At 33.1% G+C, this 12,810-nt stretch overlaps 1 protein-coding gene across 4 annotated transcripts in view; it reads left to right on the top strand.

The window, feature by feature from the left end:
• LOC145283728 (uncharacterized) overlaps nucleotides 1-12,810 on the top strand; it is a 252,063-nt gene that overhangs the window by 49,707 nt on the left and 189,546 nt on the right. For all 4 annotated transcript variants that reach the window (XM_080132782.1, XM_080132784.1, XM_080132783.1 and 1 more), the window contains exon 3: nucleotides 9,882-9,934. In XM_080132782.1, the coding sequence (XP_079988908.1) occupies nucleotides 9,882-9,934 (53 nt within the window). The remainder of the gene's footprint in view (nucleotides 1-9,881; nucleotides 9,935-12,810) is intronic.

The raw sequence follows: 12,810 nt of genomic DNA, 5'->3' as shown, positions 1-12,810 counted from the left end.
AACCACCAGGCTATCTTGCGCAACTGTTTAATATATCGCGATTTACGTAGATGTTAACAGTAAAAAAAAAAAAAACTGATTTAAGTGCCATCTGCTAGAATCGAAATCAAAACCAAAGTATAAGAAAACATAGTTTAAACAATGTCTACAAAATAAGCAAGGATTGAAGTGTATTTGTCCTCAATATGGTTGGACTGTGGAAAGGAGTGTGAGTTTTATCAAATACAAGCTGGTTTCCATGACAACAATCTTTTTGATAAACAAGATACAAACAAGGGCGATCAGATGATCCATCCATAGAGTGTTATAATTATATAGCTATATAAGCGACCTGGTCTGTCTGTGTGCAACATTGTTTCTACCAAACTACTCTGTTAATTTTTGGTCTACAGACTTGTAACTTAATATGTAGGGAATTTGGGCCTGTGGAACAAATTTAATTTGGTTTTTAGCCGGTAAAAATAGCTGTTAAGAGGTCAAACGTTTTAAAATTGGTACTTGGCAAGCGAAAATCAACTAATTCTATGCCATGCACAAATATACATTTATACGTTTAACAATGTTATGCATTTATGTTTTGATATGCATATAGAGTTAGCACAGATGGTAATGATTAAGGCTGGAGAGCGATATGTTTTGGTTTCGATTCTAGCTGATGGCCCTGAACTAATTTTTTTTTTTTTTACTTTTAAAATCACTGATATATATTCGGTACAATACAATAGGCGCTTCTACAAAATTAGGACGAGATTTTCAGAAATCATAACACTGAATTTCACATGAAAACAATGGTATCTACGTATTCCTCATATTTTTAAGATGATTATATCCAAAAATTACGAAAATTGATGAGGTAGAAACATTTTTTATTAAAGAAAATAAAAAATAGAATTTGATGAAAACGAGAGTTCAACAGAGAGGTAATCTTCCGTTTGAATTAAACAAAGATGGCGGTAATTTTTCACCTGCTAACACGATTAAAGTTTTTTTTTTAATAATTCAGTAATATTCAGATAATTTTGACTGCATAATTTGGAAGCTATCATTGTAAACTATTAAAATTGACAAAAAATCAGTTGAAACCATTGTTTTTTATTTTATCTGAAAACTCCATTTATTGACTACAAAATCTCGTCCCAATAGTGTAGAAGCACCCAATAATTAATAAAAAATTGGCTCTATAATAATAAATGCGAAATCTGCATAAAATTAAAATATAATATTTAAGTGTATTTTACAACCAGGTAACGCCAATGGTATGCTAGTATGTGATAAAAACAATAGCATGCAACCATTTCTAATGCCTGTACGAAACTTTTCTTGCATTCTTTCTCTGGCCGCGACCTTTAACATTTACCTAATGTTTATTATGTTATTCTGTTATGTCAATTTCTTTAGATTTTTAAAACACGTATCTAGTTTTTAAAAATTCTTTAGAATGTTTTACGTTTTATAGAAAAAAAAATGAAGAAAGAAAAGGAATTTGAAATGAAGTTTAAATTCGAAAATAACAATCCCTAAAACATTTAAGTAGGTACATAAAATATTTCCCTAGAGAGAAACAAATTAAAAGTGAAGAGCATTGGGTCAGAAAACATTGGGTCATAAGTACTTTTTGTTAATATGTGAGAGAACATTTTTTGGCGCTTTTACAGAATTGGGACGAGATTTTTGGGATTCGTAAAACTGAATTTCACATGAAAACAATGGTATCTACGTATTCCAAGTATTTTTAAGATGATTATATCCAAGAATTACGAAAATCGATAAGGTAGAAAATAGAATTTGATGAAAATGATCGTAAGACACAGAAGAGTTCAACAGGGAGGTAATTTTCTGTTCGAATTAAACAAAGATGACGGCAATTTTTCATCTACTAACACGGTTAAAGTTGTTTTTTTTTTTAATAATTCAGTAATATTCAGGTAATTTCCACTGCATAATTTGGAAGTTATCATTGGAATTGACAAAAACTCAGTTGAAACCAGTGTTTTCTTTATTCTGAAAACTTCATTTATTGATTACAAAATCTCGTCCCAATAATGTAGAAGCACCCATTTTTATTTTCTTTTTTACTAATAGGATGTAGCGAGCTGCTACTACTACGAGACTAGGCTGTATTCTTACCTTAGTTCTCTCTTTCTCCCTACTCTTTTCTCTTTTTCTTCCTTTCTTCTTACACGTCATCAGAGGTTCCAGCCAATGAAAAGTAAGAACGGTTTACGTGGGACATTCGAGTGAAGGAAATGTCCTTACTTCCACGGCGACTAGAGACAGAACACACGCCTCACTCCTCAGCTCCCGTTAGGTAGCCAAGAGGAGCATTGAACATCAATACAGACTTTACAAAATGCACTGTCTTTCTTTGTAACCCGAGTTTCGGGAAAACACACATATATATTGGATATATAAAACCTCAGGAATTCATAACAAAGTCGCGTTACACGTCCTCATTTTTATAAGAAGACAATGTCTTCTTTTACCAGTATTTCTTTCTATTTCAGCGCTCCAGTTCTCCCTGTTATCGGAGGCGCCCCGAAGTGGGAGCCTACCGAAATGGTGACCTCTAATTAGTACCCATGTTAATGTATGGTAATAATACCATAAGGATAATGCTTATTGAGACCATGTTGGACGATAAACAACATGAAATAATTGAAAGCGATGGATGCAATACGCAAAGTTTGATTAAATAAGAAAATGTCTCAACAAGTATTTATTAACGTTTCTGATTTTTTTGAGATGACGATTGGTTGTTTGTATTATTTAGATTCTTCAGACTACTGTTCTCATATTGAGTATCATTTTCACAACGTTTCGGTCGATGTCACCTCTGACCTTCTTCAGGTGCATCTTGTCAAACTTTGGAATGTTTATCCAGTCATGGCTGACATGTTACCCACCTCTATCCGGTGTGAGAAATTGCATTTACATTCGCCATCTTTTTTTGTGTAGGCCACCCACACAGTTTAGTATTCGGCTGTGATTGGTTAATTTTGAAGGAGTCAAGTGAATTGCTTGGCGCCCTTTTTTGTATAATGCTTTTATTTTTCAGTCCAAGCAGGAACTCGGCAAGGGATGGACTCCAAATCAGCAGCTCCCACACGTGAAGGGAGCTACGTCAATTTCTTCATGTTGTATCACCAAACTGTTGGTGAACAAAGGATCACATCTCTACAAGCAGAGACACTTTTATATTGCTGAAATTATCCTAATTAAAGGATGACATTCATGAACATTTCTTCATGTTTTATTTACCAAATATTGGATCTTATCTCAATTCAACTAGAGTCCCAAGAGACTCGCATTATGCCTAATTATAGGCGCCAACATTCCTGCCAAGTCCACCATGAATATACATGGATCCTTTAGAGTAACAAAAACTCTGACAATAGGAGTTCATACTACCGGCTCCATACTTACGGAGGCAAATTGCCCACCGTTTTGTAATTGGACTATACCAGAACCAATAAACTTTCGTTGCTGTTATTGTTGAATAAATTTTGAGTTTGAAAGGTATAGCTTTTGTATTTGTGGATTCTTTTGCCTCTGCAGGGAGTAAATTGGGATGTGAGAATTAATTTCTTACACCGATCATGGTGCATCTTGTCGAACTCTGGAATGTTTATCCAGTCATGGCTGACATGTTACCCACCTCTAAAAATGAAATGAGAGCATACTACCCCTGTGAAGTAAATAAAGGGTTCCGTTCAAAATTTCGTCAAAATTCCCAAGTTTAACAGAAACGTTCCTAAGTTTGACAAAATGTACCTAAAGAAGGTCGAAGGTCACATCGACCAAAGCGTTGTAAAAATAACACTTAAGATGAGAACAGTAGCCTGAAGATTCCAAATAATACAAAGTGTTTAGCATTAGACCTGAAGAAGATTATGTTGTAGTCAGTTGGGAAGCAGCCCTGTGATATCAGAGTGGTGCAAAATTTTTTGCCAATATAAGATTTCATCTTCAAAATCTTTGTTCATAACAATAACGACCTTTGCTTTCTATAACTTGATTTCATCCGTCAATATGCTTATAAATGCCTCGCTTGTAAAGTTCACTCTTCTCTTGTGATCTTAACCTAAGGTCATTTAATTGGTTTTATAATCCTTGAAATAAGCGATAATCCGAGGGAGAAAGGTCCGAAGAATATACAAGGTATGGAAAAATGTCCTGGCACTTCTGCATTATGCGGGCGAACACCATGTTTTTGGTGCATTTCACTAAACTGTCACCAGGTGGCGCTTTTTGGAAAAAAGTTTTGGTTTGAAGAAGTAGGGTTTTGTTTTTTTTTGCAGGGTTTAAACTTCCATTCCAAAAATGTTGGGGGGGAGGGGGAAGATCCAATGTTGCTTTAATTCGGAAAAATGTTTCATTTAAATTATTTATTTGTTCGAAAAAAAAAAAAACTATTTTATAAAAATCCAATGTTGTTTTCATTACAAAATTGTTTTATTAAAATTATATTTTCTTACGGAGACGTTTAAATAAATGTTTTTACATTATATTTTGACACATTTTTATACAATAAATGTTTTGGTTTTCAGATATTTTTCTGTTTGAAGAAAATTTTGGTTTGTTACTTATTTGACCAAGAGGAAATTAAAGTTATCGCCTCCTAACAATGGCATTCGCACGCATAATGCAGAAGTGCCGATTTCCCAATTGAATTCTCCTAGGATATCTTTGGTCAGTAGTTCTGTGTGAGGAAAAGCATTATCATTATATGAATGATGCTTTAATAATCCTAATAGGAAAAGTTATGAATTATTCATGGCATTAGTTGACTTACAAAGGAGTTTTCCAACGAAGGTTTGTGATTAAAAGTTTTTTTTTATGTAGTTCTAAAAGTTGGAAAACTTCCATTATAACACACACACACACACACACACACACACACACAAATGCTGGCTGCTAGGAAATAATAAAATTAATTTACAGAACCATTTTTAACTACTGTCTAATTACGAAGATTAAAGAATCCACTAACACACACACACACACATATATATATATATATATATATATATATATATACTAGCAAAAGTACCCATCGTTGACTGGGTTCAAAGCCTACAGAAAATGGACTCTGATTTATGAAAGTATGATAGGTTATGAAAAGGAAGGGTTGTAAAGAGATAGCTTCGAATTTGAGGGTATCAAAACCAAAGCAAAATATGATGAAAGTAAAAATAAAATAGATAAACCCCATAATTTATTATACCATACCTGTTCACACTGAAACACTTATAACAATATTCTGTGAATCTATATTAAAAAACCTTGTTAAACTTTGTGACATATTTCCATTCTATGGAGGTCAGGCCCAAACGAAAACCCCATAATTTTATTATACCATATTTCTTCAAACTGAAACATAATTATCAAAGTATACTTACGCAGATAGATATAAAAAGTCTTTATTAAAGTTTGTGCCTATTTCCATTCTTCATTGATGTCTAATGACAATGGATTTCATGTAAATCTGAAATATTTGAATTTTCAAATGGGTGGTTGTGCCCAAATGATACCCTTTAAATACTGCAAAGAAGTTGAAATTTTGGAAGTATTTATCAATTGCTGCCTAATAGTTATGGTTATAATCTCATTAAAATGGAAGATACCTTAACATTGAATTAAGAACTGCAACTCTTCTTTTCATAAAACTAAATTTAACTAAATATAGCTCATATTACTCATTGTTAAGTCTAGTATTTATGTTGCAAAGTGCATAATTATTGTATAACTAATTAAATTCAGAGTTATATAATTTGACGTTGCTATCTTTCAAAAGTAGGGTAACCAATGAAATATAACGAGTTTAATAGAAGAGTGCTCAATACGGAAGTAGAGCAAATTACATTCTCAATTTGTCTTTACATAAGCAGTAATTTGTCGCTACACAGTCATGTGAAAGGATAAAGAAAACTATAATAAGAGTTCAGTACAATAAACCTTAAGGTTGAAATCACCACGAACATTAAAATAGTCTACTTTCTAGACGTTACACTTAACCTCAACAAAGGAACTTATGAACCCTATAGGAAAGAGAACAGTAACCCTTTATATGTCCATCCCCCTCTCTAATTATCCTAAAGCTATAATTAAACATATCCCCTTTAAAATGCTTTCGACTCCTAATGGGGGTATGAGACGAACCAACGGCTGTGCTAAACAACCACTGAAAACGTTTCAAAACTATTATAAAAATTGTCGAATTTTGGATTTAATCAGTTTGCCGTTTACTACGTCATGGACTGCATTTAATTCTTGGCCGCCATCTTAGTTACTGATCTGAACTACGCCGCCATCATACAATGTCTCAAAACTTAACATCCCCAGATCTATAAGTAGAAGAATTAGTTTGAACTCTTCATCCAAAGAAATTTTCGATAAACACAAAGATTTTTACAACAAAGCCCTAACAAACAGTGGGTATAAGGAAACCAAGTTAGAATATATAGAACTCTCAAGTATAACACCCACATCTAGAAAACCTAAAAAAGGAAAATCATTTGGTTCACCCCCTCCGTTCAACCAAATGGTCAAAACTAACTGGGGGAGAAAATTCATAAATCTCATTAAGCTACATTTCCACCCCAGCAACACACTCCACAAGATATTTAACAAAAACACCATCAAATTAAGCTACAGTTGCTGCAATAACTTAGAAAAAATAATAAAAAAACCGTAATAACAGAATTTTAAGTAATGACACAGAACAAAATCTGGGGAACGGAATAATAAAGACATGCAACTGCATTAATAAATCCAAATGCCCCCTTAAAGAGACTTGCCTCACAACCTCTGTAATTTATCAAGCTAATATTAGAGCCAAGGAGGACCCCACCACTTGCAAATTCTAAATCGGTCAAACTGGCAATACATTTAAACAGAGATACACAGGTCAAAAAAGCTCTTTCTTAAACCCAAATTACAGAGACAAAACATCATTGGCTGCATACTACAATGATCTTACGAGCAAAAATTTGGTACCAATTGTTGACTGACACATCTTGAAAAGAACAAAAACTTGCCAGTCACTAAATTCACCTTGCCTTCTTTGCCTGAATGAAAAACTATTTATCACAAAATTTAAGGATATGGATAAACTCTTAAATAAGAAACAGGAAACCTCGATAAATTGCAGACATTACAAATCGCATCTGCTTTCTCACTTGCTAATTACTCCCCAATAATCCCAACTAAATTCAACTCCAACACGACCCTCATGTAATATCCGACAGCTAAACACCTACGAATCCAAATCTCCTCAAGTTCAATATTGACTAAATCTAAAACCACACTCTTCCTAGGAAAAACCATGCATAAAACTATACATGTGTGTGTGTATGTGTATGTATATATGTATGTATGTATATGCATGCACGCACACACACCCAACACTTGCAAGTAAATTTTCAGCAATATTATAAATACTTAATAGTCCCACCGAATCCACCCACTAACCACAGAGTTTATACATATTAATATCTGCTGAACGCCTGATAATCCTTTTCCCCTAAAATCCCATTAAAATATTCACCTGCAACAGAAATATCAAACTAATATTCAGCTTAATGGTATACATGCTGTTCTGCTCGTTGCCTGTCTGTTAACTGTGATACTAACAAAAATGGGATACCACCTGGTACAACCTGAACATATATAAAATAAATAAATAAATAAAAAACAAAAGAAAAAATAAAGAATACAATCATCTAGCAACTGAAAGCATACACTGCAAGAATTAACTTTAGTCTCCCTAAAGCCATTAGTGATATTTCCACTAAAATGAAACACTCTAATAAAAAACTTTTTAAAATTGCTAACCGCAATCTTAACACATCTTTTATATACCACAATCACTAAGTGTTGACCGTAATCTAAACGATAAACGATGCACAACACCATATAATATAGATGATGAAAAATAACTCCAGATAACACCTGTATACATCTACTCCGAGTGGTTATATAACATATCAGCATTTAGATACGTATGTATACATAGTCTTCTACGTGCATAAGATCTATGGGTACTACTATTTACAGATAATTAATATAACCCCCAGTAAAGTTATATCAGTGCTAATTAGTAGCAAATAACTGGGAGGAATTCCTAATCACCCTTCTAGCTGAATAATCATTATCGCTGGCAATAAATAAATAAATAAATAAAAAAGAATATAAAATTAAATAAATAAATAAAAATAAAAAATAACTGCATTTAACCATCATAAGTTTAATAATGACATATATTCTGAGTTTTGCAATTACTATCATTATATAAAAGTTTTAATAACAAATTAACCAATTAATAAACCAACATTAAATAAACAAAGTAAATAGGAATAAATATAAAATAAAAATTAAAAAAATAAAGAATAAAAACCGATTTTGTTTAAATGAATAAAAACAAATCTACCGCTATTAGACAAATGATGCCGCCTTTCTCTCTCCCCTTCTCCCTTCTTCTCTCTTTTCTTCTCTCTTCCTTCCTCCCCATTCCATCTCCCTCCTACTCGTTTCTTTCATTTCTTTCTTATGCCTTTCACCCCCCTTTCTTCCCTCCACCGTTCACTAGAAGCCCAAGGAATGGTCAACAAATCTGAGTAAATTCTAATCTTTTAGCAGAGACAAATAGGAATATTAAATTTAAACAAATAATAATAAAAAAAGGAATTTAAGACAGCCCACCCTTATAGTCCCAGACAGGCAGAGGGCAATCAGACAAGCTAACCTCATACTTGCTTAAGATAACATCTACATTGCTCTGGCTTTACAACCCCTAACCTTACAACCCCTTTTCCCTAACACAAACATGAAACAATTGAATAAAGACACTGTAAATAAGTGAATAAACAAATGAATAAACTGACAAATTCGCACCCAATCAACCCTGTTCTCCGCACAGCTAAAAAAACAAACAAAAAAAAACGGCCTTCTTTTGCTGAAAGTTGATTTTCGGTTTTCATTTTGAATTTCGCTTTCGTAAGCGTTTGTTGCCTGAAGAGGTCTCTAGTTATTAAACACTAGAAGACCGAAACATGCTCATGACTGTGTAGCAACAAATTACCGCTTATGCAAAGACAAATTGAAATATATATATATATATATATATATATATATGAAAAATATGCTTATTCAATTATATTTCATCTTTTATTTATACCAATCATTTTATTTATGAAGCTCGATGTATGTTAGATATAACTACAGAGCATATGCAAATGAATGACGAAAAGTCCACATTCCAAACTCCAAGATGCTGCTCCTCCTATCGCCCATTTTTTTCAGCAAGTTAAAATATTCAATTATTGACAGCACCTGTTTCGTAGTGCAGAAACAATCATATAATTATTATGCCAATTTCTTAATATTTCCCGCCCTGACTCATCAGAAGAATAAGAACTCTTTAAAAGAAAGCAAAAAGAATGTGGGCATGATTGCATAAATCCTAAAAAAAAACCCAAAAGAGTATATATATATATATATATATATATATATATATAAAACATGATAAACAGTTGAATCTCCCACTCCTCCTCTCTCTCTCTCTCTATATATATATATATATATATATATATATATATATATATATATATATATATATATATAATGAGAGAGAGAGAGAGACAGACCTACAGATAGAGAAGGAGTAGGGGATTCGATTGTTTATCATGTTTTATATTGTGAATTGACCTCATTAAAATATTTGCAGCCTCAAAACTTTGAAGCCAACGAAATTTGATTTACGAAAGCAGAGAAAAATTCAGTTAAACTTCGCCAGTTTTTTGTTTTTTTTCAACAAAGCCTCCCTCTTCTTTGTTTTTCTTTCATTTCATGATTACTTTCTGTTTTTTTTTGTTTTTTTTTAGACCTGCTTGTGATGTAAATACTTCAGATATACAAGATGAAGATGATGACTTCTGTAAGTGCCATTTTCATTTCTTTTCTGTATATTGTATTCAGATATTGTTGTACAAAATTAAACACTATGATAGTCACCTGTATTAAAATTTGAATAAACTTATCTATTCTCATGTCAACTAGCAAATTGTTGCAGAAAATTTGCTAGTATTATCAATTATCGTTTTTTACTTACAATTAGAACAATAATAATGTTTCCAATTTATATAATCAAAACATGTTTCAAATTTTACACACAAAATTCTACATGTAACAAATAGTGTTATAAGTTACCTCCCTTCTTAAAAATGCTCTCCCTTGTTTAAGAACTGCTTATTGTCTAGATAATTGTATGTTGCATATCCAGCCGGTGGACTTTTTCTCTAAGCACCTAAATGAACAAAACTTATACTATTTTTGAAATGGCCTTTTCCCTGGAGACTGCAATATATTGCTAGTTCAGTGCAGTTCTAGGAGATCCACCTTCCCAGGTTTTATCTTCTCTCTTTGAGAAGAGGTTAGTTTATTACTAATCGCCTTAGGTGCTTCTATCTGGAAATGCTGACAAGGCTGCTCAGACACTTTTTGCAGGACAAAATGCTCTTCCTCTATGATGCTGGCTCTTCAATCCTACTTTCCGACTCTTATGTCACATTTTCTCACTATGAGAGAGAGAGAGAGAGAGAGAGAGAGAGAGAGAGAGATAAATGCCTAGATGATTATATTATATCCCATTTTAAATCTTATTTAAATCTTTATTCCTCTTATATATTTGTTAATCTATCAACCATATTTTTTTATTGCTCCTTTAAATCTAATAAACACTAACTTTTTACACCCCCATGCTATATATTTACCCCTCCCTTCTTCTTTTCCACTAATAATGAGAGAAGAAACTATGTTCAATTTTATTTAAATTTTTTTATGGAGGAGTGAAACTTCACTTAAGTAAATAATTATTATTTTAAGTATTAACTCAATTAATCCTAACTACTCATGCGGGGGCACAGAAATACCTGGTTTAGCTACCCCTCTTGGTGCTGACCCATAGATTTCATTAGGTTATCCATCTAGGAGAAAGAAAACTCTGATATAAACCTCATGACATCAAACCATTGGCGGAGGGAAGCCTCATTAGCCATGATCAACAACCTTCCTAGAGCTGGTGACTGAAGCAAATTATCCAGTTTGCAGACCTAAATTGCTTAAGGAGTAGATAGACTTTGCCTATCGCCCAGCATTCACACTCTTTCTTTGCCTATTATTATTGAGGTGCGACTACAGAGACTCAGCAGAGATACTCAATGCTTGGCCTTGTTTCCTGACTAGGGCAATAAACGCCATCCCTCACTTCCGTCTCATTCCCTTATTCTAAAACTGGGCATCTTAGGGGAGCTTGTTTGCCACATATGTTCACATGACTATCTGGGCCACTCTGACAGGTCTGAGGGTACTAGTTTGTTTGTCTGACTACTGTATTCTGACTTACATTACAGAAGTCCTAACTCTTTGGTAGCATTTAGAGTGGCTACTCTATCATCAGTTGTATAATATCAGAATGATTGTAGTGTCATGTTGTGCATGGAAAGAGACCCTGCAGCCATCTCTGATGGGCTTTCCAGAGGTCACAAGTTCTGTAGATGAGAAGTCAACTAATGGTCTACTGTTGTGTGCATGTTTGCACACAACAGTTTGCATTCATTTTGTCCAATCCCTTCACCCAAAAACTGGAACTACTAAATAAAAATATAATCAAACCAGACACACACTCAAACAAAACCAATTTGCCTCTTCCCTTGAGTCCCGCAGTCACAAATATCAGTGAGCTTACGGACTAGCCTAAATGATGTAAAATCATTTCTCTTAGCAAACTCCCCTGATATCTTAGCACTAATTGAAACTAATCTACATTTCTCCATTCCCTCTAACCACTTTAATATGTCTGGTTACCTCTCACTTTGCCTCGGACAGACATATGCACGGACTTGGAGTCTATATTCGTAACACCTTCCCCTTGACTAGAGAATCAAAACTAGAATCAGATGACCAGACCTTCATGTGCTTTAGACTAATTTTGCAATGCAGTGTTAGTTATTTATATTTTCTCTACTGTTCTTCCTTGACTCAGGACTGTACTCTAATCAGCCACATTTCTGAGGATACATACAGCACTCTCTCAAGATATTAGTGCTCAAGTACATGTATTTGGTGACTTTAATGTCCACCACAGTAATTGGCTTGATTTCTCTAATTACACAGACATAGCTGGTAGCAACACACATAGTTTTTTCTATATCCCATTTCTGATCATTAAAAATCTAAGTATATTAAGTTATCTCCCTTTGTTTCTTGAATTTTTTTTTGAAAATGGTGAACAAGACAGTCACTTTTTAGATACTCATAAAATTTGATTTTTTTTTTATATAAGAATAAAACTATGGATAAATTTACATGTTTTTTTTTGGAATATGATATTTGCGTTTCTGTGTAAGTACATCATACAGAATTTTCTTCATTTTTGTTTTTTAATATAGGGGGAATTCTGAACAGAAACCAAAGTTTCATTTAAAAACTAAAAAATGAATCAATATTTCTATGCTGTTCTAGGTGCTTCTTTAAGAGGCAGGCATTACTAAAATATGTAAATCAGATTCCAATGTGTATGTTATGCAGACTTGTTTTTGTGTTGACAAGTATTATTACAAGTTTTAATGAAAGCAAATAGTTTAATTGTTTATTTAAGACTTTAAAATTGTTTTACATTTTATAAATGATCATAGTTTCCAAGGATTATATGACAAATGCCCATAGCCCACTCAGTAATGTCAATTACCTTGTGATATTGATAAACATTACCCTAAACTCTGGGCCCCATGTTGAAGAGCCAGTGTTCAAAAT

This window comes from Euprymna scolopes, chromosome 8 (genome assembly GCF_053919585.1).
Source record: "Euprymna scolopes isolate OS-2025 chromosome 8, ASM5391958v1, whole genome shotgun sequence".
Taxonomy (NCBI): domain Eukaryota; kingdom Metazoa; phylum Mollusca; class Cephalopoda; order Sepiida; family Sepiolidae; genus Euprymna; species Euprymna scolopes.
Note: the sequence above shows the minus strand (reverse complement) of the source record. Positions and strands in the feature narration are given on the sequence as shown.